At 52.4% G+C, this 25,657-nt stretch overlaps 1 protein-coding gene and 1 long non-coding RNA gene across 5 annotated transcripts in view; one reads left to right on the top strand and one right to left on the bottom strand.

Annotated features, from left to right (window-relative positions):
• Window positions 1-4,520: 4,520 nt before the first annotated feature.
• The window catches only part of AHRR (aryl hydrocarbon receptor repressor), an 80,724-nt gene continuing 59,587 nt past the window's right edge, over window positions 4,521-25,657 (bottom strand). For 3 of the 4 annotated variants that reach the window (XM_036078445.2, XM_078066524.1, XM_078066522.1), the window contains 7 exons: window positions 23,414-23,503; window positions 16,754-16,883; window positions 14,272-14,405; window positions 10,689-10,888; window positions 9,608-9,669; window positions 9,093-9,231; window positions 4,521-8,284 (listed from right to left, as the gene is read on the bottom strand). In XM_036078445.2, coding sequence (XP_035934338.1) covers window positions 7,225-8,284; window positions 9,093-9,231; window positions 9,608-9,669; window positions 10,689-10,888; window positions 14,272-14,405; window positions 16,754-16,883; window positions 23,414-23,503 — 1,815 coding nt within the window. In that variant the 3' untranslated portion in view covers window positions 4,521-7,224. The remainder of the gene's footprint in view (window positions 8,285-9,092; window positions 9,232-9,607; window positions 9,670-10,688; window positions 10,889-14,271; window positions 14,406-16,753; window positions 16,884-23,413; window positions 23,504-25,657) is intronic. The other variant, XM_036078447.2, reaches the window with a different exon arrangement.
• Window positions 14,363-23,993, top strand: LOC118526911 (uncharacterized). The gene is made up of 2 exons (XR_004912875.2): window positions 14,363-14,453; window positions 23,752-23,993. It is a non-coding gene; the product is annotated as an uncharacterized LOC118526911 (long non-coding RNA).

Below are 25,657 nucleotides of genomic sequence, written 5' to 3'. Positions count from 1 at the left end.
TTCCGCTTCCGCCGCACGCCGGAAAGGCGGGGCCTGAGCGGTGGGACCGACAGGGTGGGGGTTCTATATGGGGTCCCCGCCCGGGGGTGCTCTCACTGTGGGGGGGGGGATGTGTGACCGTCAGGACAGGGTTCCCGCCCCGGGGGGTGTTCTCACTGTGGTGGGGGAATGTATGGCCGTCAGGACTGGGTCCCCGCCCGGGGATGCTCTCACTGCGGGGGGGGATGTGTGGCCGTCAGGACGGGGTCCCCGCCCGGGGGTGCTCTCACTGTGGTGGGGGGATGTATGGCTGTCAGGACGGGGTCCCCGCCCGAGGGTGCTCTCACTGTGGGGAGGATGTGTGGCCATCAGGACAGGGTCCCCGCCCGGGGGTGCTCTCACTGTGGTGGGGGGATGTGTGGTCGTCAGGACGGGGTCTCCGCCCGGGGGCTCTCCCATGGCGTCATGTGTGGTGGTTGTCAGGATGATGTCCCCGCCCGGGGGTGCTCTCACTGGGGGTGGGGGGATGTGTGACCGTCAGGACAGGGTTCCCACCCCAGGGGTGCTCTCACTGTGGTGGGGGGATGTGTGGTCGTCAGGACAGGGTCCCCGCCCGGGGGTGCCCTCAGTCGGGGGGGGGGATGTGTGGTCGTCAGGACGGGGTCTCCGCCCGGGGGCTCTCCCATGGCGTCATGTGTGGTGGTTGTCAGGATGATGTCCCCGCCCGGGGGTGCTCTCACTGGGGGTGGGGGGATGTGTGACCGTCAGGACAGGGTTCCCGCCCCAGGGGTGCTCTCACTGGGGTGGGGGGATGTGTGACCGTCAGGACAGGGTTCCCGCCCCAGGGGTGCTCTCACTGGGGTGGGGGGATGTGTGACCGTCAGGACAGGGTTCCCGCCCCAGGGGTGCTCTCACTGGGGTGGGGGGATGTGTGGCCGTCAGGACGGCCCCCTGCCCCCCCCCCCCCGGGGGGAGTGACCATCAGGCCAGGATCCCTGCCTGGCGGCTACCAAGGTGTGGGGGGTGGCTGTCAGGACGGTTCCCTGCACCAAGGACTGCTTCTGTGGAGCGGAGTGATGCTGGGGTGGGGAGGCCCCTTCTCACTTAGCCCCTCTTATTCCAGCCCTTTCTGCCCTCTCCCCTCAGTGTCCCCAGGCTGACCTCCTCCTGGGCCCTATTCTCAGGATTCACCTTCACTATGGTCTCTTTGCTCATGTGTCCTCTGTAACCCTCTGTGGCCTCCTTCTGTGAGGGAGCCGCCCTGCCTCTCCCTCAGTCCACCTCATGTTGTGTATTCCCCGTGGTTTCCATTACCGATGTTCTGTCTTTATCAGCTCATACCTGTCTTTCCTGCTACAGTGTGGCAGGGGCTTTGTCTCCTTTGCTGTAGCCCCAGCTCCTCCCCAGACCAGTGACTGACATAGGGCAGACATTCAGTAAATTAATGAACAAGGTGGGGCACAGTTGGTAATCAGGCACCTGTGACTGTCAGTCCAACACCCCCCATGTTCCTGGGCAGCTTCCTAGTGAGCTGTTGTTGTTACACTCTGGAATCAAGAATGAACTCAGGCCCTCAGGACCAGCACATCTCACGACCAGCACTTCTAATGAGTACAGACAGAAGCCCACATGGGAGCACCCCGCAGTTGACGCTGGGCGGGCTCCGGGATCGGAGTGTGGTGGGGCAGAGCTGCAGGGAGGGGAGGAAGCCGGTCCCTGAGTTACTGTGTGGAGGAGAGGCCCACTGGTCAGAACTCCCAGAGTGAGAAGCCACTCAGATTTCAGGGCTAGCCTGTTTAAGAAGCACTGTTTGCCTTCACACTGAAAAGGAACACTGTCGCGGTTACAAAGGCCAGACTGTAGGGACAAGCACCTCCTGAAAGTCAGCCAAGTTCATACAAACAGGAAGGAGACTGGAGCACGTCAGGAATGGGAGCCGACCGGGAGGAAGGTGGAGTGGGGTGCACAAGTGTGCGCACACAGCAGGGTGGGGGAGGAAGATGAGGTCGTGTGAGCCCCCCACAGTCTGCCGTCAGCCGAACAGCAGACGAGGGGCGCTACTTCGGCGTACTAACTCTGACGGCCGATCCCTTTGTTATCCCATCTGTGCCAGCAACTTATGAAAATATATTACTAAACTGAGCAATGAAGAATGTAAACAAAAAGTTGAAATTATGTTTAAAACTATAACTGTAAAGGCATTTTGAAATTAATAAAAAAATTGCCAAAATTATCAAAGCTTTTAGGGCTTAATTCAAAATATAACAACATTTAACATACCCAGGTGGAGCCTTGTGCTATTGACAATTGTGTTTGGAGGTAGGACTCCCTAATAACTTCCTCAGCCAGGATGGTTAATATTGGGATGGCTGTTAAAGGACTTTTTTTCTCCTTAAAACTAGAAAAATAGAACTTGATTAAAAAATTTTTTGACTTCTCTTTTTGGCAGACCAAATAACTGAAAGCCTCCTGTAAAACATTGGATGAAAATAGCGAGCACCCTTGTAAATCACCCTTTTCCTAAGCCCAAGGAAGCTCAGGAAAGCATGAAGGAAAACTATCCTAGAGCAAGGATGGGTGAGGAGGGGAGGGGGCTGATGCCCAGGATGGGCTTTCGCACCCATGTGTGGGGTCAGGGCTCTTCCACGAAGCCAGGATGCTCAAAGGATGCATCCTCAGTGCAAGAGTGGACCAAGGAAAACAAAGTCCCCAAAAGCAGTTTCTCCCAGGTCCTGGGCTCCCTGAGTCAGGGAAGTCCCTCTCCCCCCAAGAACTCAGAGCTGGGAGGCTGCACTTCACTTGGGTCTAACACGCTCCTCAGCCTAGCAGCTCTCACTGAAGCCCTTTGACAGAAGCAACCCCAGGAATATTTCTAGAGAAGCCCCCCAACCTTGGAGTAAAGAGCAGAGTGCAGTAGCATGTCCTAAAGGCCCTGAGATCCTTGTCTGTTCTGGGAGAATAGAGCTCTTGATTAGTTCCAACTTAGACTTTGTTAAATACACATGAAGAATAGAACTAGAATCGTAACTTCCAAACAAATAGGGGAAGGAACAGAGAAAAGAGCTGCAATCCCGTGGGGACACAAGGCAGGCGAAAAACCTCAAAGGACGTATGTACCTGGAATGTAAAAATACATTCAAATATATCAACTATCAGAGCACAAGTAAATGGATTTTAAAACAGGCAAACGGTTATGAGAAAAGCATCTAAACCACGGAGGAACAGGGCGGTCAGGGCCACAGAACACTGGTGGGGCCCCAGCGTTAGTTAGTAACAGACCACGTGGGCTTTATGTCAAAGGCACTGTCAGGTTCTTCCTAAGATGCTAAATGCATAAGCCATAAAGAAAAAGACTGCAATGCGAAAATGTTAAACTCTTGTATTTTATAAAATCTTTAAATGAAAAGACAAGCCACAGACACAGAAAATCCGTCACTGAGGGGATGCTGCTATCCTGCTACAAAGAGAACGTGGACAAATCCACTAGATGGGCAAACAAGTGCGGGGAGACCAGAAAGGGGCAAGCAGGACTCCAGGCTAGAGACCCGGTCGGGGGGGGGGGGGGCTCCCTGTGTCCTCAGGAAGGCCTTGGGGGCCCTACTGCCCTGCAGCCCACATGACCCTCAGACTGCAGCGCATGGCTGTTCCCACACAGAGCCCTCCTCTATCCCTTTTCTCCCAGGCCTGTGTGTGACCTGCAGGCCCTCCAGGACCTTGTCCCCACCCTCTCCTTGTCCTCTGACTCCAGCCCAGGCCACCCCCAGCCCGGCAGGCTGCTGTCGTGTGACCCTCCGTGTGGCCTTGCCCACAAACGTCCACCCGGGCTACGCTCCTCCAGCCCTTTAGTGTGGCGCCTGTCCCCTTCCCGTGCATTACAGAACCAGGTGGTTCTGTGCTCACTGTGTCCATGTGCATGCACCAGTGAGCTCTGTGTCTTTCTTTCCTTGCTGGGTCCCCAGCACTGTCACAGCCCTGGCACTCAGAGGGGCCCAAACACACTGGTGTTGGAGGGCGTGAGGCCCAGTGGGGGCCGGTGGGCTGCTGCTGTGGCCTGAATGTGCCCCAGATTTCATATGCTGAACCCTAGCCTGCTAGGCCATGAGAATGGGATCAGTGCCCTGAAACAAAGAGACTGCACAGAGCTCCCTTGCCCGTTCCTCCCTGTGAGCTCAGAGCGAGAAGTTTGCCACCCTTCATGGAGCCGTGAGGGCGCCCTAATCACATACCTGTACACGCACACACATGCACACACTCACAGGGACCAGGTGTCCGTTCCCTACAGGACAGGGCAAGTCTGGGCTATCCTAATGGCACCTGGGAAGGTCCCCCAACCGTCAACATGAGGAGGAGAGGGACTGGCGGGTGAGGAGGAAGCGCCCAGCAAGCCCATGGCAAGCGCTCAGCCTTATCCCTCCTCCTCGCAACTTTTGGTGCCAGCATGTTTATTTTCACTTTTATTCTTGCCTTCTATCCAGTAGTAAAGGACTAGAAACACACACTAAAGGAAATACAGTTACTTCATTTGGAAAATCAAGTAGACATTTCTCTTTATGGTAAACATGATTTAACATGTGATTTATTTTATATCAATATTGCATATTTAATACAAACCACAGTATCAGAAATATATATGAAGGCTCTTTCTAAAGGCACTGAGAAAACGGTATTAAAAGTTTCATTAAAATGTATTCATTTTTAAAAAGTCAACAAGTCAGTCTAGATGTCCAAAACTTTTTTCCTCCAGTAGAAGCTGTAAAAATATAAAATGTAACTTGTGTTCATCTCCTCCTGTCCATCCATTCCCACATTACATTTGATTTTAATATTTTTTAGCTATATAAGCAAAAGCTATGAAATAATAAAAAAATACAAGCCTATAATTAGCACTGATAACGACATTTTAAAGCGGAAGTGACCACATCTGCACCTTCTACATTCCTTCATCTTCCCACACAATCCTTTTTAGGAGGGGCATGTACGGACTCAAGGACATTTTGCTGGTGTTGACCCGGAGTGTTCAAGGGGCCCAGGGGGATGATGGGCATCTCCGGAACACAAGACCCACAGAGCTGACTTCCAGGTGTCGAATTCTCTGTCAGCAAAGCAGGACCTGTCCACCTGCCAACTGCGCATCTGGCCGCCTGTGGGGAGGGGGCGGCATGGTGCCATGGTCCTCGTGGGCAGCGACAACTGTGTGCTTCGGAACGGCTGCTCCCTGAGGCTCTTGTCTGGAGCTCTTCTTTGGTTACACTGCGGCCTGGCTACCGTGTGCAAACACGCAATGATGTCTGAATTCCACCTTTTCCGTCCTGTGTTTTCCGGGTTGCACATTACATGCATGCAGTACTCCCTGTATGCTGGGTCCTGAGGTGGGGAAGGGCAGGCATTATACTTGGGGGAGCCCCAGTGCATCTCAGGACATGGTCCTGCAGCCAGCCTCAGCCCGATGTGTGACTTCTCCATGGATGAAGTGAGAGGGTTGGTGCCCTCATGGATGGGGACCCCAGGGAGGTGCACGGTCACATGTGGGACCTGGGTGCCGGGTTTAACCAGGAAGGAAGGAGGAGGATTCTGAGATTCCAGCCCGTGTCTCCGGCAGCAGAGGTGTGCTTGCTCAGCATGAGAACCATGTGAGGAGGGCCCGGGGCCAGCCCGAGGGCCCCAGCAGGCGTCCCCAGGTGGTTGTGCCACCATCATAACAGATGGGGGAGACTCTGGCAGTGAAGTGGGGATACTGCAGCACCAATGTCACCCTTTGCAAGGCCTCAGTGAGGTGAGTGGGGGAGAGGCTGCTGGGCTGGCCCCAGGGGACCACACCGCTCCCAACCCTGGGCTCCAGTGGGTGACCTTCTCAGTCAGTGCCAGGAGGAGGCCTTCAGCTCCTGCCATCCCGCAAGGGGGACCCTTCCACAAGGCTGGCAACCTGTGCAGGGGCACCCCAGCGTGTGCGCAAGTGTCCAGAAGACCCAGTCCTACCGGCCGAGCCCTGAGTTCTGACAAGGTGAATGTGCATGAACTCAGCTGAAGACTCATACTCCGAAGCCACAAAAGATGGAGAGACAGGCCCCACACTGGAGATCAGAACGTACCAATGGTGGAGCAGCAAGTCCTGGTCCGGGGGCTCCTGCCACCTCCCGAGACTCCCAGGTGGAGGTGACTTTAGGGACAGATGCTCTTGTCCCTGAGGAGCAGGAGCGGGTCCACCACGGGACAGGTGGGCTTGGCGGTGGCCTTCACAGCTGACGGCACACCCCACACCAAGTGCACTAGCGCGGGGCAGGGGGTTCATCTCTGGTGGTGACTGTGGGAGACTTCCACGTTCTGAGTTATGCCTTCGCATCCAGGTCTTCTATGGTCAGAGTGTATGACCTTTACAGTTTTCCTAGAAAACATTTCCTGTCCGTCTTGTGTCTAATAATTCTTCCTTAGGCGGTGATTGGAATTCTCATCTGAAAACCGATACACAGCCCCCATGGACAACTTGACTTTCTACCTCTTTTCTCTACATTTTGTCCTTCTCTCTGCTTCCAAACCCAGACTCTGTAAACTCGAGGTTCACCATGTACTGGAGACAGATTAGCACGAACCACCTTCAGAGGCCCATGAAAAACGCCAGACAGACTTCCAGGAGGAGCGGGACATTATCCTGTCCATTTGCACCTGGGCATGGCCTCAGACTCCGCTGTGGGGTGAGAAGCATATGCTGCACATAGTAGAGAGGGCAGGACCCAGCACACACAGCCTCTTCTGCCTGGAACCGTCCAGATTCCTTCCATGAATGGGGGCATGGCACCTGTGGCTCGAGAGAATTAAATCCCTAATTCACACGCAGGGTGTGCAGCTGTCTGCAGTCCACTCCACAGAGGCGTCAATCCTCCGGGAAGTGGGCGTGTGGACCCCTGGGAACTACGGCATGACTGCCAGTCGGCCAGGAGCCCACTGCCTCTCAGAGTGGGGGATGCCCTGCCAGGCTGACTTGTCTCACTCCGGCCACTTTCTAAAAACTTTTAATCCTTCAAAGAGAAATACTGTCATACTTGAACAGACTTCAGACCACTTTGCACTGAAGAACTTGCATGACACTTTACAAAATACAGACTATGCCATTGCACACGCTGCCCACTCTTACCAGGGGACTGAACTCATGCAGCGGTGCGGAAGAAAGGCTCTGATCCTGCATGTGCCATCCCAGCTGAGCGGTGAGTCTGAGTGTGGACAGAGGCTAGCTTTTACAAACACCCCACTTTATGGCAGGAAAGCACACTCAGGCGCTTTGGGAGGCATCAGAGTTGCCACGGCACTTTTGGGGAACATTCCAGGCACCCCGCCCTGGCTGTGACTGGCCCATAGCGGTGAGTCCAGGGGCTCTCGTTTGACGATGGGCGCAGTCCCCGGAGCTCTGCAGTCACAGCCCAGTGCAGGGGGCTGGTGGCCCTGTGCACAGAAGTGGTGGGGACAATCTGGCTCAGGAAGGCCTTGCACACGCTCCAGGCAGGCACAGTGTGCGGGGTGGAAGGGGGCCAGCTCCCTGCCAGGTCTGAGCGGAGCCCTGCCACTCGGGTGGGCCTCCAGCAAGCTGTGCCCCAGGTGCGGCGCACGCGGGTGGGACCTGGCTTCCGGCTCTGTCTTCAGGTGCATCCTGCTAGGGAACGTGACCAGCTGTCTCTGGGCCACACCACTGGCCCCCAGCCACACCTGGCTTGGGGACATGGAGTAGCCATCTGCCGCATCCTCAGACCCAGAGTCACTCTCCATCTTGATGGGCACATCAAGTGACAAGATGGGGTTGCACGGAGCTCCCGAGGGCATTGGCCCACCTCGAAACTTGGTGTCCTCGATGGAATGGCCCACTGCTGTGAGACGCTGCCCTCTGGGCTGAGGGAGCCCATTGTCCAGGCTCCCTTGGGGGAAGGGGCAGCTGGGTGGAGGGTGCACCTGGCTCTGATCGCTGTCCCGCAAAGCTCTGCTGGTGCGGCTGGTGTAGGCACTGGGAGAATGGCTTCCTGGGTGACAGCTGGGTGAATTCCTGAAAGCAGTTACCCCACCGGTGTGGACAGCACCCTGAACGCCTGGGCAGGGCATGCAGGAACCAAGGGACACAGCACGCATGGAGAACGGGTCACTCTTGCTGGGCTCCAGCTTCAGCTTGGTAACCCCATCCTGGCCATGTTTCCCTGTCATCCAGCTCAGGTGCTTCACAGGTCCCGGTGCCTCGAAGCAGCAACTGTATGCATGTATCTCCCTCCGCCCCCTGGCTCCCGAGGAGCCGCCGGGCACCCTCCCGTGCTCGTCTCCTGCCCTGTCCCTGCAGAGAGGAGACAGCCTGTCAGACAGAGCAGGGATCTGGTCATCTGACCCCCTTGGGTGGGGTCTCTAAGGGAAGGCATTAAGTTAGTATGATCCTGGCTGAACTTGCAAGTGTGGCTATGCGCTCCTGCCACCCCCGTTTTTAACACCCCAGCAGCCCTATGACCCTGGGGCCAGCATCCTCCTCGCCCGTAACTGACCCTCCCACGGCCTGCTGGACGCCCATGCAGAGCTCTGCGGGCCCAGGGGTGCGGTGGGGGTGCGGGGAGTGGCATGTGCGGGGAGGCATCTCCATGAGGCCCACGTCGTGTGTCAAGGGTCAGACACACCCCCGGAAGCAGGGGCAGATAGATACCCTTTCCGGCAGTTTCTACGAGCCGGCCTGTCACTGGCATGCATGCCGCTGTGCCCACAACACTTGAGGTGACAGGGGAGACAGTGCCCAGGAGGATGAGGTGGAGCCCTGCCACGCAGCCAGGCCGGTCCTCCAACAGGAGACCTCCTGGTCAGGGCCGGCAGTGGGGGCTTGCGGGAGGAGGGAGAGGAGAGGGTTTCTGAGTGTGGGTGAGGGCAGGGGACAGGGTGGTCACCCAGGGTCCAGGCTTCAGGTGGAGCGTCCTGGCAGCCTTGGGCACAGCCCAGACGTGTAAGGACAGCTCCCGGGGTAGGATGCATGTTTGGGTGTGCTCCATGTGTACCCGCATGTTCCCCTAAGAGCCAGGCTCACCTGTCCCGGTCAAGGCCACCAGACCGGCAGCCAGTGGCTCTTCTCCTCCTCGAGCCAGCTGCGCCAGAGCACCACTTACCCTGCGGCCCCCTCAGGGTCAGAAACGAGGTCGGGGCCGTTTCTGAGGCACACACATGGGGCCCTGGCTGGAACCCGGGCCCAGCGTCCCGCATCCGCTTGTGTCCTGAGCACTGGAATGTTTTCTCCGTTGTTCCTCCCTGTGAGGATTTAGGGAGGGGTGCTCAGCACAGACACCCACACCCTCCAGCCTGGGTTTGGAGGAATGCACCACAGCGTTGGGGCAGGGAGAGCCCCCAGAGGGACACAGACACATTTCACCCTTTTAAAACACAGGAGACAGGGGCGCCTGGGTGGCTCAGTTGGTTGAGCGACTGCCTTCGGCTCAGGTCATGATCCTGGAGTCCCGGGATCGAGTCCCGCATCGGGCTCCCTGCTCGGCAGGGAGTCTGCTTCTCCCTCTGACCCTCCCCTCTCATGCTCTCTCTCATTCTCTCTCTCAAATAAATAAATAAAATCTTAAAAAAAAATAAAAATAAAAATAAAACACAGGAGACAGTGAATCTAGAAAAGTACCTGCAAAGTAACTGGGTTTCCCATGGAATTCTGGTTCACATGGACTTGCAGCAGCTCTCGCTCTGTGAAGAACAGATAATAGGAAAATACATGTAGGTAAGTTTGTGCTGCTGGTAGAAACAGACACCGAGCTGGTGTCACTGTCATGCCCAGGAGAGAAGACGCTTTTTAATTTCTTACAGCTTGTAAGTCTTTCCTCAGCTACAGATCTGCTAAAAACTCCAATTCACATCACTTATCACGCCAATAAAAGGTTAATGAATTTGCTTCAGAAAGTAGACATACACATAAATGTTTTGGGTTTTTTTTGTTTTTTTCTGGATGCCCACAATGAAAATACAGTCAATTTTTGTGATTTCCACTAGTTTCATTCCATAAACTCACCCAGAACACTAAATTAGTGAACAGTAAACCATCTTTCAAAGGGCAGCGAGCACACACACACACAGAAATCACAGAGCTTGTGACCTTAAATTCTAAGCAAACTCATCCTCATAGGTACTATTTCATTATTTTCAAAAGAAAGAAACAAGGCTTAAGTGACTTCCTTTAGGCCACCTCTCTAGCAGATGTCAGTGTTAGGACTCAAATCCAGGCCAACAAGCCTTAGAGTCAGAGCTCCCTATAGTGCATTCTGGTCCCTACCCATCCTCTGGTCGTATCTGTAAAGACCAGAGATGGGGGAGCAGGGATGGGGGAGCAGGGACAGGAGAGCAGGGATGGGGGAGCAGGGATGGGGGAGCAGGGACAGGGGAGCAGGGATGGGGGAGCAGGGACAGGGGAGCTGGGATGGGGGGAGCAGGGCCGGGTGGGGAGCAGGGACAGGGGAGCAGGGACGGGGGAGCAGGGACAGAGGAGCAGGGATGGGGGAGCAGAGACAGGGGAGCAGGGATGGGGAGCAGGGACAGGGGAGCAGGGACAGGGGAGCAGGGATGGGGGAGTGGCGATAGGGGAGCAGGGACAGGAGAGCAGGGATGGGGAAGCAGGGATGGTGGAGCAGGGACGGGGGAGCAGGGATGGGGGAGCGGGGACAGGGGAGCAGCAGTGAGCGTGGCTGCTTTCTAAGGGGACTCTCACTCACTTTGTGTCCATAGAGGCTGAGACGTCCACCCTGTGCTTCACCCTCAAAAATGCGCTCTTCATTTTCACCTCCGCCACGGAGGGTAGGAGGACAGGCACCACAATGCAGAACAGTGAGAGCCGAGGGGGCAGGACAGTCCCCGACGGCGTTTTCCTCTTCTGTCCAAACAGGAATTTTAGTTTTCCTTGAAATTGCATCGTCTGGTGTTTTAAAGACAGAAATGAAGAAGCGTCCACAGAACAAATTAGCGACACCATCCAAGAATGCAGAACGCACATTCTCAGGATTAGAAACGTGGAGAAGAATCTTATCCTGAGTCACTAAGGAGACACAAACCAACAATTCGTCCATGCTTGGCCTACTGGGGATGTGGACCATCCCAGGGCCTTCAGAGGGATTCACAGTTTCTCTGCAGTTTCAGTAATATCTTTTAACTGATAGGCATGTGCTCAGGTGTGCACTCGTGGGTGTGCCGGTGTGGGAACCTCACACAGTGAGTGCTACTGTGCATGGACACGAGCAGATGGCAGAGCCATCAGCCACCCTTAATCTCGGGGGGCTGTTCCAGCTTTAACTCTCTATTTCAGAATTGTCATTTCTTCATTTATGATGATAAAGCTTAGGGACAACCTGATTTTATCTAGAGTATATAGTGTAATTTAGGAGTTTGTGATAAAAGAAAATAAAAGATCTTTCTACAGTAGAAAAGCTAATCTAAATTACTAAGTGCCTTCAGGGTATTCCTGCCCTTGATGAAAGAATGACCCCACAATGTGGCCCTCTCTCTCCTTATCCCTCCAATCCTCCATCCCCTCATCCACCCATTCATCCATCCCTTCATCCATCCATCCATCTACCCAGTCCCTCATTCATCCATCCATCCATCCATCCACCCATCTATCCCTCCATCCATCCATTTACCCCCATCCATCCCCCCATCCTCCCATCATCCATCTGTCCATCTCCCCATTTGTGTATGGATTTACTGAATGAACAAACATTTGCAAAACACCTACTGCTTGCCAGTCACATTCTTGGTGTGGAGAATTCAAGGTACACCCAGCTCTCCAGAGAAAAAAAGACCTGATTTGTAATGTTTGTCAATTTCTTTGGTGGAAATATTCCCATCATGGCTGATTTCAAGCTACCAACTAAATGTCAACAGGCCTCTAAACTCCTGATGTAACAATGGGTTCTCACGGGTGGCCTGAGCCGGTCTGGACAGGAGCACCACTTTGACCTGACTGTGGAAAGAGGGTGGCTTCCACAGAGTCACAGGGGAATGCCAGGAAGAGCCATAAGTCATGTGCACTTGCCTGTTCCCAGTGCATTCCTTTTGAATGCCTAAGCCCTTTCTAGTGTGTGCAGTAACGAATTTCATGAATTAGTATAATCAAACATTTTCAGACAAATTTCTTTTGCTTGTTTCCTCTATTCAGTGCATTGTTTTTTACCATTTCATTTTAACCTATATTCTAATTTCTGTTTGATTGTATAGTAAAAATCCCTCCAACTTTATGTCATCTGAAAATAAGAATTTCCAATTTCCAGGAATTGGTTATCCAATTTTAAAAAGTGGACATTCCTTATAAGCCAATAAATAGTAACTATATTAGTTTTCATAAAATTTAGAACAAAATATTATCAAAATAAAAGACTTTATGGTCAACTAATCACCTAAATAAAAGATGAGCAATCATTGTATGCACGGTGGCAGCAGATCTGGGACCATAGTGCAAATAAAAAGCTATTTCTCTTGTGAAGGTCCTGGTGTGCACGGAAAGGCCTGCAGAAATACGCAGTGTGGGATGCCTCTGCTGTAAGGCTGAGCCTCCTGGGTCTTCAAAGCTGGTTCCAGAGACATTCCTACCATCACCCACCAGCAACCTTCTTCACTGTCCCCTTAAATCAGTAGAATAAATCCGGGGAACATGAAGCTGCCATTGTACTGCCAGATGGCTGAGGCCAAAATATTGCCGTAAATGACACATGACCACCAAGAGGCAGCCTGGAGTGATTTCCTAAGCTGCCATCACTCTGGGCAAATGTAGAGCAACCTGGCAGGTTGGATGGCCTGAGTGGGTGACACGGGACTCTGAAAGTGCAGCGTCTCCTCTGAGGACCTCCAGTTTGTAGAGGGGTCAGCCAGGTGAGGCTCAGGGAGCACATGTGGAGGCAGAGAGGGTCCTGAGTCCTGGGGAGAGTCCACAAGAACACCACAAGCTCAGCCCTCTCACACTGGTCAGGGTAGAACAGAAAATTGGGGAGGCTGGGTGAGGAGAGCTTCAGGAAGGACAGTACTGGGGTGCTGATATCTGGAAAGGGGCCTGGGTATGCAAAGGAGGACATTTTTGTATTTTGTTCTCTGCTCTTCTGAAATGACTGGATGTGTATTACACATGAGCAATGTTTTTATTAAAAAAAATAAAAGACCCGCCAACAGGAGAGGGTTAATGGAAAGTACTGCCCACCCTGTGGGCAGATGAGGCCTCTCCCCACTGAGCCCCACCTGTGGTCTGATCTCAAGAGCCTGCTGCTCAGCCCAGGACCCTCAGATGACTTGGATGTGGAATGGCTTGGGGGTGCATTTCCTGAAAGCCGCTCAAAGAGCAGTAGGGAAGCTCTGGGGCTCGCGCTCTGCACGGTGCTGCACACAGCAGGCCCTGGGCTGGAAGAGGTCCGCGTGAGTCAGGAAAATGGAGGGAAGCTCGCATGTAGGGGACAAGCCAGCAGGCAGGATACCCAAGGGCTCGTGTGCACAGGTGAGGGCCTCTTCCGCTCACGCTGGTCTGTGGGGGCTTCCCCAGGGCTCCTGCTTTCAGAGCCACTTGGAAGACAATCCAGAGGAACGCCCACGGTCCCCTGCTCACTTTCCTCCAACACAGGCTGAGCACCTACTGGAGATCCCCAGCCCGGTCCAGCCCAGCGGAACACTGAGGGCGTATCCCTCCTGCGGACCCCAGCAGGACCCCAAGGTCAAGGTGAGAGAGAGACTCCTGAGGGGCCCACAGTCCAGGTGGGGCGGGGGAAGAGTGCACACATCCCGAGGGGCCGCCCGATGACAAGAGGCCTGGGAGTCCTGGGGTCAGGGGTCATGGTGTTGGTCTGCGGCCGCGGCACAGGAGGGCGGGGGGCGCCGCAGCGGCGGGGGCTCCGCAGAGCGGACCCCTCCCCACCCCCCACCCCGACCCCGGGATGCGAGGCCCGCTGAGGTCTGGGTGGGCTGGGGTCCGCCCCTCCCGCCTCTCCCCAGGGGCCCTAAGAGGATGGGAGATGGAAACCCCAAGTGTCTGCTGGCAGGACAAGAGGTTAAAACCAACCGCCTGCGCAGAAGCGGGGGCGCACGCCAGGCTGCGGGGTGCGCCGGCCAAACGTCTCTGAGAGAGTCTCGATGGAGGTGCAACTAAGCAGACGAAACCGAGCGCAGACGTTGACGGGCGGCTCCGGCTCCCGCCCCCGCCCCCGCTCAGACGTTCACGGGCGGCTCCGCTCCCGCCCCCGCCCCCGCCCCCGCCCCCGCCCCCGCTCCCGCAAACCCCTCCGCGCGCGGGGCGCCTCTGGCCGCCAGGGGGCGCGCACTCACCAGGAAGCCCGAGGTGCTGTCCAGCAGGCAGCGCACGCGGCACACGAAGCAGCGCGTCAGGAAGGCCGAGAAGTCCGTGGGCGAGCCCGCGCCTCCCTCCTGCGCGCGCAGCAGCCTCCCCAGCACGGCGTCCTCTGCGGCCGCCATGGCACCGGCGCGGGGGCGCGGCGGAGAGAGAGGCGGTGAGTGTGCTCTGAGGGGCTCGGGGCGTGCGCCCGGGGGCGAGCGCCCAGCGCGGAGGTGCGCGCCCCCGCCCGCCGGCCCGCCGGCCCGCCGCGTCCGCGGCCACACAGGGTCACACGCGGCCACACCTGTGGGCACACAGTCACGCACGCGTGCATACGGCCTCACACGTTCACACACGCGCGGTCACACACGCGGTCCTCCCACACCGCCACCCTCTGCCTGCGACCCACCCGCGCTGCCACCCCCCACAGCCCGCCTGACACCTACACACACACACCCTGCCGCGTGCACACACGTTCGCACACGCACGCCCCCCACACCACCGCCCTCTGCGTGCCACCGTGCGCGCTGCCACCCCCCACACCCAGGCCACCTCACGAACCCCCTCCCACACACACAGCCCGCCTCACACACACCACACACACTTCCAAAATGACACACACACACATCCCAAGTCACAGAACCCCACCCCCCACACACACCACCCCATACACACCCCAACTCACATCCCACCACACACACACTCTACCACAGAGAGCCCACCTCACATACACACCACACACACAGAGCCCACCACACACACCCCAACTCACATACACACCACCACATACACAGCCTGCCTCACACACACCCCAACTTATATACACATCTCCACACAGCCTGCCTCTCACACACGCACATACACACAAACATACTACCACACACACACAGCTCATCTCACACACAGCTCGCCTCACACACACCTCATCACACAGTCCTCCTCACACATAGCCTGCCTCACACCCACACACACCCCAACACTCACACCCCAACTCACACACACAGCCCCCACCACACACACACACAGCCTGCTTCACACAAACCCCCTCACACACACATACACACACCCCATCTCACACACACAGCACCTCACACACACCCACACCCCACCACACACATCCTACCATGCACACACACACCCCACACACCTTGCCTCACACATACTCCACATACCTCACCTCACACATACACCACATACACCCCATCTCACACACTCACACACACACCCTGCCTCACATACACACCAACTCACACACATATACCACCTCACACGTACACACTGCCAAACACACACACACACCCCACCTCACACACATGCTGCCACACATACACACCCCCTCTCACACACACACCCACCACGCATACACACACCATCACACATACATCCCATCATGCACACACACACCCTGCGTGCACACACACCCCACACATATCCTGCCACATGCATGCCCATACACACACCTGCCCCACCACATACCCTCACACACCCACTCCCTCCGTACACATGCCCTCCTTTACACATACACCTGTCCCACCACATGCACACACACATACCTGCCACACACACCCATCCCCCCATCCCCCACATGCCCCCACCACGTGCCTGCCCCGTCCCTTGCACGCACAGACACATGCATGTGTGTTCCACTGAGTGCCACTGGCATCTGTCTCTGCTCCCCACCCACCCTCATCCCGATAGAGATAGTTGCTCTGACAAATTTTGCCTGCATTGTTCTTTGCCCTTAAAAATACCATTTCAGTACAACTGCATGTAGGACTATGACTCTTGTCCAGTTTTGTTCTGAGCTTCATAAAATGATACTGAATATTAGCACCTGGGTTTTCTTTTTCACTCAGCTTTGTGAGGTAAATCATGCTGTTACCTGAGATTGTGGTAGAAGCTTTTCTTGAATCGTTTACAACTTTGGGGAAAGTGTGTGGAAGAGCTGGGACCCCCCCCAGTGGACACCACCCCCTCCCCTTGATCTCCCGTCTGCTCCACTACCTCTCAGGGAGATGGGTGCTTGCCGCATGTGTCGTATGGGGCAGGGGCCACAGACCTGGAGGAAACCCTTTGCAGGGGGCCTTGCCCACAAGGGGCAGCGTCTCTGAGCAGACAATAATCTTTAGGCCTTTTTTCAGGTAAATCTAATATGGGCCAAAGGAATTTCCTGGAAGATGTGCATCTTGAGGGGGAGTTTGCAAAATGAGAGACAAGTACCGTAGCTTCTTGTGAAGTGGTCTCATGCTGCAGCCAAGCCACATGCACTCAGGAGCCAGAGAGCTGAGTGGGGACCCCTGGAGAGGGGAGGGGTGTGTGGGAGGGGGTCCCCGAAGGAGAGAAATGTCAGGCACTGCATTCAATGTGAAGCAAAGGCAGATGAGAAAGCATGCTGGAAATTTCTCAGAGGCATCCACATGTTTACACGAACTGCTCCAAGTCTTGGTTAGACCCACAGAAGACCCAAAGACCCACCTGTCTCTGAGTGCGGGGGCTGCCCAAACAGCACCTGGGGAGGGTCCATGGCCCAGTGGAGCTGCCGGCAGAAGTCCTGGCGGTCATCCACGTGGATATAGTCGTAAATGTTTTGGTGCATCACATCCGTCTGCAACATTGCAACATTGTTTTAAACTAAGTGAATCTGCATGCTTTTTATTCCAGTGATTAATAATTGCAAAACCTGTCTCACTCACTGCCCTCTAAAGATGTCTCATGGGAAAGGTAGGAGTTTGGCATCTGACTCATGCGAGGCCCCCCAGCCCCCAGCCTCCCACTCACCCAGGCAGTGCTCTTGGGGGACAGAGCAGGAGGCTCAGAGACCAAACACCTTCTGGGTCCAAGATACTCACTTTTCTCCAGGACTCCGAGAGCTCATCAAGCTGTGTGTTTATGATGTGGGCACTTTTCGTCCTATCACAAAAGTTTATTAGGAAAGCATCCCTGAGAAGTGAGGTGGGAACTGCCAGGTGAGACCAGAGTCACAAGGTGAGACAGGAGCTGCCAGGTGAGCTGGGAACCATCAGAGCAGATGAGAGCCTGGCCAGGCCTCCTGGCCAGTGACTTCCTTCATCCCAGCACTTCAGGCCTGGCTGCTGCTTCTTTCTACGATGCCACAAGGACCTGCTGGTCTCCCACCCTCTCTCTGGTCCTTTGTCCTCCCACCTACTTGAGCCCTGAACACAGAGGCCGACCCTCGAAGGCACCAGGTCTACACTGAGAAGCTGCACTTCAGGGCGCAGAGGCCACAACCGGGAGCTACAGAGACCGGTTTCCGAGGAACATGACTATTGCGATCGTCGGCAGAAGTGTTCTCAGAGGGCAGTGCACATCTCCTCCTTACCTTCCCTTAACTGAAAGATGTCGCCCATTATCCACACTGAGAACCTGGCCCAACAACACCTGAATAACCTGCCAGGTGCCATTAGTGATCTCTTTGGAATGGGCCATTTCTAAGTTTGTGTCATTTCCCAACAGGATCATTACAATAATTAGATGGAGGGAAAGTTCCTGAAAAATCAAGACCAGAAATTGGTTACTTTTAAAGAAAGTAACTAGTAAACTCACCCAGACTGGATGAGACCTACCATGTTTTCAAGGAGTTGTACTCTTGCCTGTAACTCCATGGCTAGGGTTCATTGGGACCCCCAGATGTCAAACAAGATACAACAGCAGGAAGGTAGAGAAGGAACATAAGCATAACTTGAAAGCTGTACTACAATCACCAGTGCATTCCTTAGTTCAAAGAGACTATGTTTTCAGAGAAAGAAGGGGTCAGAGAGGTCAGAATGCTTGTTGTCCTTGGTCGTTGTCGTCGAGGGTCAGAGGCTCTGGACATGAACTTGGGGCCAATGGGCAGAAACCAACGCATAGTGAAAGTGGACGCACTAGGCTTTCCCTCCAGCTCAAGACCTGGTGGCTCCCCGCTCACCCCCTGCTCGTACCTCACCCGGCAGCCCTATGATCACGAGTGCCCTTCCCACAGGGACACTTTCCTAATAATAATAATACTGAGATTCAGTATGACATATAGGCTGAAAAGTGCCCAAATCAAAAGCATACAGTTGGAGGAGTGAGTTCTCAGTGTAACCAACACTCAGATCAGGAAACAGGACACGAAAGTTTCTCAGAGCCCCCCTTCCCTCCGAGGCGGCGGCCATGGTGCGGACGCCGCGTGCTGTAGGCTGGTTATGTTTGTAAATGGAACGCTGTTCTTCGGTGTCTGTCCTCTTGTTCAACGTCACAATTGTAACGTTCACCCAGGCCGTGTGTGTGGCAGCAGTTTCTCGTGCCCACAGGGTGAGTGTTTCCACCTGATTAACCCACTTGGCCCCTTCCACACGCCACTACTGTGTCTGAGTGCCTCTCTGTTGGGCGCACACCTGGGTGGGTCGGGGGTGGCAGAGGGCCAGCCTTAGTAGACGACACCAAGCACCTTTCCAGAGTGAGTGCACAAGTACGCCACTGCCACGGTGCGTGCCAGGCCAGTCGCTTTACATTCTGGCTGGCATGTAGCATTCCCAGCCTTCATCTGAGCCGCTGGGGTGCATGTGTCACCGTTTCTCACTGTGGTTTTTTTCTCACTGCCTGTCATAAAGCCCAGTGAAACTGTGCATCTTCTCACATATTTATTGGTCTTCAAGTGCAAGTGTATGCATGTTACACATGTCATGTGGGTGTGCATGTGTTGCCTTTTTTTGTCCTTCCCCCAGTTCCATTGTTGATTTTCCTGTTCTTCAACTGCTCTGGACATGGGTCCCCTGCTGGGTGGGCTCTGCTGCCAACATCATCACTCCCTGGCCTGCCTTCCTGCTCTCTTAGTGGATCTAACACAGCCGATTCATCAGTCTTTCCTCATGGGTGGGGTCTTGCCCTCATTATTCCTCACCGATCTCCTAACTCTGTCCTGAAACTTCTAGAAACTTCTACCATCACCTGATATTTACTGTGCATGGTGTGAGGTAAGAATCAGGATTCATTTCTTTTCCATGTGGATCCAGTTCACCCAACTCCATTTGTTGACAAGACCACCATTTCCCCACCACCAGGCAGTGCCCCCTCTGTTATAACTCCCACACCCGTGCACACTGAGCTTCTGCCCTGAGCTTCCAGTTCTGTGAGTCTGTTCATCAACCTTTGTGCCAATCCCACACTGTCCCAGCAATTGGGTTTTACAGGAAGTCTTATGTCCAGCATTTAAGTCCCCAGTAATCACCACTCTTGCCCCCTTGTCCTCTCTGGATGGTCCTAGATAGTCTCAGCTCTCTGCATTCCCAAAAGCTTGTCCATTTCCACCTAGAAAAGCTGCTCGGTTTTTATGTCATTACCTCTGTAACATGATCTGACATCTTTATAATGATAATTGGAGCCCTCCAATTCACAAATATGGCATATCCTTCTGTTTGTCTGGTTCTTCTTTAAATTCTATAAATAATGTTTTATATTTTCTTGTGAGGTACTGCATACCACTTGATTGACTCATTACTGGGAATTCAGTGTTCTTCTATCCTGCTGTAGATGGATGGCATTTTCCCTTCTATAGTTTTGATGAAAGGAAAAGACCATGCTGACCTCTGAGCATGGGGCAGTCATAGTTCCCATGGTGACTTAATAAACAGGCACTGTCATTCAGTTATTCTCTTGTGAGCTTTAATGGGTGACCCCACACTTTGTAGAATCCCAGAAAGGTGGGTGTCCCTGGATGCCCTGTTCATGTCTCCCCACACCTTAGTTAATTAATGGAAGGGATGTGTAGAATTAACATGCAAGAGGGGATCTGTGGTTTAACCAAAACAGGAGACAGACCAACTGGGGGGGGGGGGCATAATAAAACTGGAAAAGATATTTCTGACTCAGACAAATTTGAAGACATATAAATGTGAGTATTTTTTAAGTTGGGGGAATAAAGGTATAATAATTAGTATGGCATGACTGACTGCCCTTAGTCTCCCTTAATCTCCCAGAGTCCGCTCCCTACAAAGCAAGGTCAAGAAAAATAAATGGTGGGGAAATGTGACAAGGAGTGGAGAGAGTAATATAGTAATTGTTCAAATAGTGGGGCAAAAAACAAATGGTGGAAAAACAAACACAGCTTTGATCAAGTAAAGCCAGCCTTTATTTTAGTTCTAAACCATCATTTACGGAGTTAAGAATAAAATTATTACTAACTTTTACAAACCTCATTCCAGCAGTTGTCATCTTTACTTTTTGTGCAAATTGTGTACCCATCTGTTACCTAGCCTGTGGGACTCTTGACTGCTCCAGTGCCCTCACCCTGGTTCACATGGGGACAGTTTGCCCCCAACTGCCGGTCTTTGAGGGAATGGACCACCCCTTGAATTAATAAATGTAGATGGCACCTAAAATATGCATCTAAAACCTACTTGTTCATCACAAAGACTCCTGAACCTGAACATACTAAAATAATCAGTTCCCGACTTTTGTTAAGTATTTTGCACAAGAAGCTCACAACAGCACAAAGCTGTTCTAATATTTTCCCGAAATATTTTGCATCGAGGCAATGCCTGATTTAATGGCATTTGGAAACAATTTCCTCATAATAAAAGGCAAAACTTTATTTTACGTCTAACACTTGGTGGAAAATAACCAAGCTCCAAGAAAATAGAGAATCCAGGGAGTAAGCTTAGACCTGGGACCAAAGCTGCTCCTCAGGACACTTGCATTTATTACCAAAGCCACCCCCAGATTCTGGCTGAAGGCAGGCAGCTCTGGATGTGTCTGGAGAATTCACAGGGCAATTCAGCAGACAGTGATAGGAGCTGAAGGGAATTCTGACCATGGAAAACGCGGACCAGACCATGTTTTCCTAGATTTGACCCTGCACATGCAATCAAAAAGACAAAAAAAAAAAGGCTTCCTCATTTGGGGGCTGGAATCATATCATGTCCACAGCCTGGCACCAGCTATCAGGGGGCCCCTGAGCTCTGTGTTGCATGAGGGGGCCCTATGGCCAGAGAGCTTGGCAACCCTGAGAGCACGTGCAGAAGGCTAAGGTGGGGAGGAAGGGCCTCAGTCCGCCACTCCAGGAGCTCATCTGTCTGGGGTGGGCGATGCATTCCCCACCACTTCAGATCTCCTGACACCTGCCCCACATGTCTTCAGGAGGTGGAGATGGACACAAGGACACAGTGATGGGAGCCTTATCATCACCCACTGCCACGAGCAGCCAACGGGCAGCCTCCCCTGCAGCAGGGCTGGTGGTGCGGATGCTTCCCCCTGACTGTCACCAGGTGGCTAATGCTCTGCCCAGTGCTCTGTATGTGGAGGAGGAAAAGGAGGCTCAGAGAGAGCAGAGCTGAGGCTCTACCCCATGGCCTGACAGGGCAGCCCCAGGAGTGCCTCTTGGAGGTCACGCCCACCACACTTCATCTACTCGCCACACGCTGGCCGTATCTGTGGGGTCCTTGCCGGGGCCACACCTCCATGTGCTGCAGGGGCCGACCCAGGCCATGTGGTCGGCTATCGCTACAGGCTGTCCTGTGGAAGAGCCAGTGGCAGGGAAGAGGCCTGGTCAGGACAGGGTGTGTCAGCCATTTGGTCCTGGGTTCAGGTGGTAGGAAAGCAAATGCAGAGGTGGGTGTAAGAGGAATTGCTTCTCAGAATCATCTGTACAGTGACAGGCACTTCAGTTTTGGAAATGAGTCAAAGTGACAGTTTTCATGGAAATTAGATCAAATGCTCCAATCAGCTTCAGGGGCCTCAGGCCGACTTGAATTTTCACATGTGTCAGGGACCCACATTCTCTGATCTTGGCTTCCGCCACCCTTTGCTTCTGGGCACGCCCTGGGTCTTCCACCCATCCAGTGAGATTTTTGTTATTAACTCAATGTACTGCCTCTAAGCTTCATTCATCACTTGGCTCTGATCCCGGATCCTGCACACATTTCCCCTCTGCTGGCAAAGGTACTCCCGGCACTGTAGGAGGGAGGTCGGGCCCCTCGAGTGCCAGCCACACCCAGCCCAGGACTCCCTGCCATGGGTAGCCTCCCCGAGAGTCTAGCCAGCATCCCAGTGGGCAGTTTCCTGCTGGCTAGCCCTGGCCTGGGGCACCTCACTGACCTCTCCATCACCCAGGGGCCGTGGCTTCACCCTCACCAGTGAGGGTGTCTCCAGAAAGTGCTCCTTGCTGGAGCGCCCAGCCTCCTGAGGGCTCCACCCTCTGCTCCTGTGTTACTAGTTGATGATCTTTATACTAAAATTGCATCCATTCTTTATATTAAGCCACTCAAATCACTTCACAATTTCTGCCTCCAAACAGGACGCTGACTAACAGACACACTGTGTGCCTCATTTTTCAAAGTTGTATTTGGTTCTCTCTCTAATCCGCCTATTTGTATGTTGAATGGAGTGTGTTCATAATTTTGCATGCTGAACCCCTCTTCAGAGGGGATATCTTTATGAGGATGGCTGTGGCCTTGCTGCTGAAGGGTCACATTTGTGTTTCCCTGAGGCCCCGAGATCTCACCTGTCCACTACTAGCTCTGGACTAGGGGGCCTGCACTATGCAAGAGTGTGAATTTGGATTTAGACTTCAAGCTCAAGCTTTGGATTTCTCTTCATTCCCTCTGGGAACAGAGGCCAGGCAGAGAAGTTTCCTTTGCCCTCCCTGGGCCATGGGTGGGGGGTTTTATTGCACCTTTTGTTGGGGGAGGATCCCAGTGTTTGATGGGTCTCAACCCCAGAGCCCTGCCCCAATGTCTGGAATCATCCAGCCTGGGCAGGCCTGGGGTAACGGACCAAATGAATTATCTGTGAATCAAGAAGGGCATTTCCAGAACACGCTATTTCCTGAATGTGCCCCAAATCTGAGGTTCCAGACAGTGATGCTGCAGCGAGGAGAGGCGCCCTGGTGCTCACCAGCCCCTCACCCGAATGTGAGATGCGTGGTGGGGGCACAGCCAGCAAAATTCACTGCCCCGTACACTTGTGACACCCTGGACACTGTCACATCTCTTGTACGACCTGGAACCCTAGACAAAGCTGGGGTGTGAAAATCCTTACCTGAGAAAAGCTCTGTGATAAGAAAAGCCCGATTTTGCAGATGTTTAAGGCTGGAAGACAGTAAGCACGTGCAAGACAGTGAACCCACTGCACAGCAGGTCGAAGAGCTGTGTTTACCTGGTGGAAGCCCAGATAGTCCACGATTGTGGCTGAAGCATAAAATATCATGCCTTCCGCACTCACGACCAGGGCAAAGCCATCGAGAGACTAGAAGAGACAAGAACTCAAATTGGCTCCTGCATACATTCTCGAAATCCTCACAATGAGAAAGTGCAAGCATTGTTTTTGCTGCATTTTCAACCAATTCTCTTGTTTTGTAGTCTGTATTCATAAACTTCAGAAACACCCACTTTTAATTTATTTATGACAATTTTGCAACAGGTCCCAAGTTAGCAGATGACAGGGGAACTTGGTCATCGTTTATAAGCCTCAAGACTGTGTTCTTCTTTTTCTAGTGATTATAAAACTCGTGGTTTACAAAATATAAATATCTTCATGACGAGATGAGACTCCACCAGTATCTGAGACATAACAGGATCCTTACTTCACCTACATGGACTTTCTCTGTTCACGCACTGTCTTCCAGCCTATGTTCTGGTTTTCCTGAGAGTTTTTATCATGAAGAAATATTGAACTCCATCAAGTGCTATTCCTATATCTACTGAAATAATCACATAAAATTTCTTTTGTTTATTAATGTGGCGAATTTGGTGATAGATTTCTGATGATGAATTGTTCTTGTGTATTATGGGGTAAGCCTTATCATAATTTTATTTATTTTTTATTTTTTTATTTTTTATTTTTTAAAGATTTTATTTATTTATTTGACAGAGAGAGACACAGCGAGAGAGGGAACACAAGCAGGGGGAGTGGGAGAGGGAGAAGCAGGCCCCCCGCCGAGCAGGGAGCCCGATGCGGGGCTGGATCCCAGGACCCTGGGATCATGACCTGAGCCCAAGGCAGATGCTTAATGACTGAGCCAACCAGGCGCCCCGCCTTATCATGGTTTTAAATATGTTCTTGGGATTGACTCATTTCACTTAGGAGATATTCATCTATATTTAAGGAAAAGCTAGTCTATGAGCATCTCTCCTTATTTTGGTGTCAAGATCACCAGAAATGAGTCAGACCCCTCTCCCTCTTTCCCATTTCCTGAACCCACTTTTTTAAGGCAAGGATAATCTGCTCTTTGAAAGTTTGGTTTCACTTCCAAGAGCATCCAGCTTGGGCACATTTTGGGGAGAGGGCAAGTGAAAAGGGGCAGATTTTAGCACCATATCAATTTATGTAATGGTTGTTAGCATATCCAGGTTTTTAATTTTTTTCTTATATCAATTATAGCTTCTTAAAATATTTTCTATCAGTGCATCCATTTGTTAGTGTATGTTATTCATATTTTTATAATTATTAAATCTCAGTTGTATCCATAATTTTTGGGGGTGTGTGTGTGTGTAGAAAATTAGGGCACGTGACTATGTTCCTGATTTCAAGTCTTCATTTGAAAAGCAAGCTTTTTAGCCCCATCCCGCAATGGCTTCCCAGAATCACCAGTAGTGAAGGTGCATAGGGGAGCACAGCCACTGGATTGCATGATCAATGAGCATTTCTTCCATCTATCTATCTACCCATCTATTATCTTCTTCCTCCTTCCCACCATCATCATCATTATGATAAAGGAAGTGACAGTTCACGCTGTGTAGGTCCCTACTTGAGTGTCAAGTGCCCTACATGAAGTAGCTCATTCAATTCCGCATCACCTCCACGGGGCAGGAGGTTGTAACTCTACTTGGTCAGTGCAGAAGCTGGAGGTGAGGGAGGCACCCGGACAGTGGAATTCATAAATATTTCAATTTGTGTCTTTAAAATACAGACATTTAGAGACTTTAAATTAACTTCTATAGTTTGTGGTTATTAGCAATGTATCACAATACTTATTTCCCTTAATTATTGACCATGTGGGATACTCTTTCTTCCTTTCCTTTCCTTTCCTTTCCCTTTTTCTTTCTTTCTTTTTCTTTCTTTCTTTCTTCCTTTCTTTTTCTTTCTTTCTTTTTAAATTTTTGCCATTTTTTAAGTCATATATTTTTTACCATTATTATAATTTTTATTTCTTTGACTATTAATGGGATTGATATTAATGAGCTCTCATACATTCACTGTTAACCTATAGTTCTTCTTTGGTAAACTGCCCGTGCATATCATGTGCTAATTTTTCTGTTAGGGTTTTATAAATACCAATTTCTAAGAGCTTTTAAATTACTGATATTGAAGATTTCTAGGCATTCTAGGAAATGGCAGCCACTTAAACCCAAATACCCTCACTTCTAAATGATGTAAAACAACATGAATGCGTGAAACTAC

This window comes from Halichoerus grypus, chromosome 2, assembly GCF_964656455.1.
Source record: "Halichoerus grypus chromosome 2, mHalGry1.hap1.1, whole genome shotgun sequence".
NCBI lineage: Eukaryota > Metazoa > Chordata > Mammalia > Carnivora > Phocidae > Halichoerus > Halichoerus grypus.
Note: the sequence above shows the minus strand (reverse complement) of the source record. Positions and strands in the feature narration are given on the sequence as shown.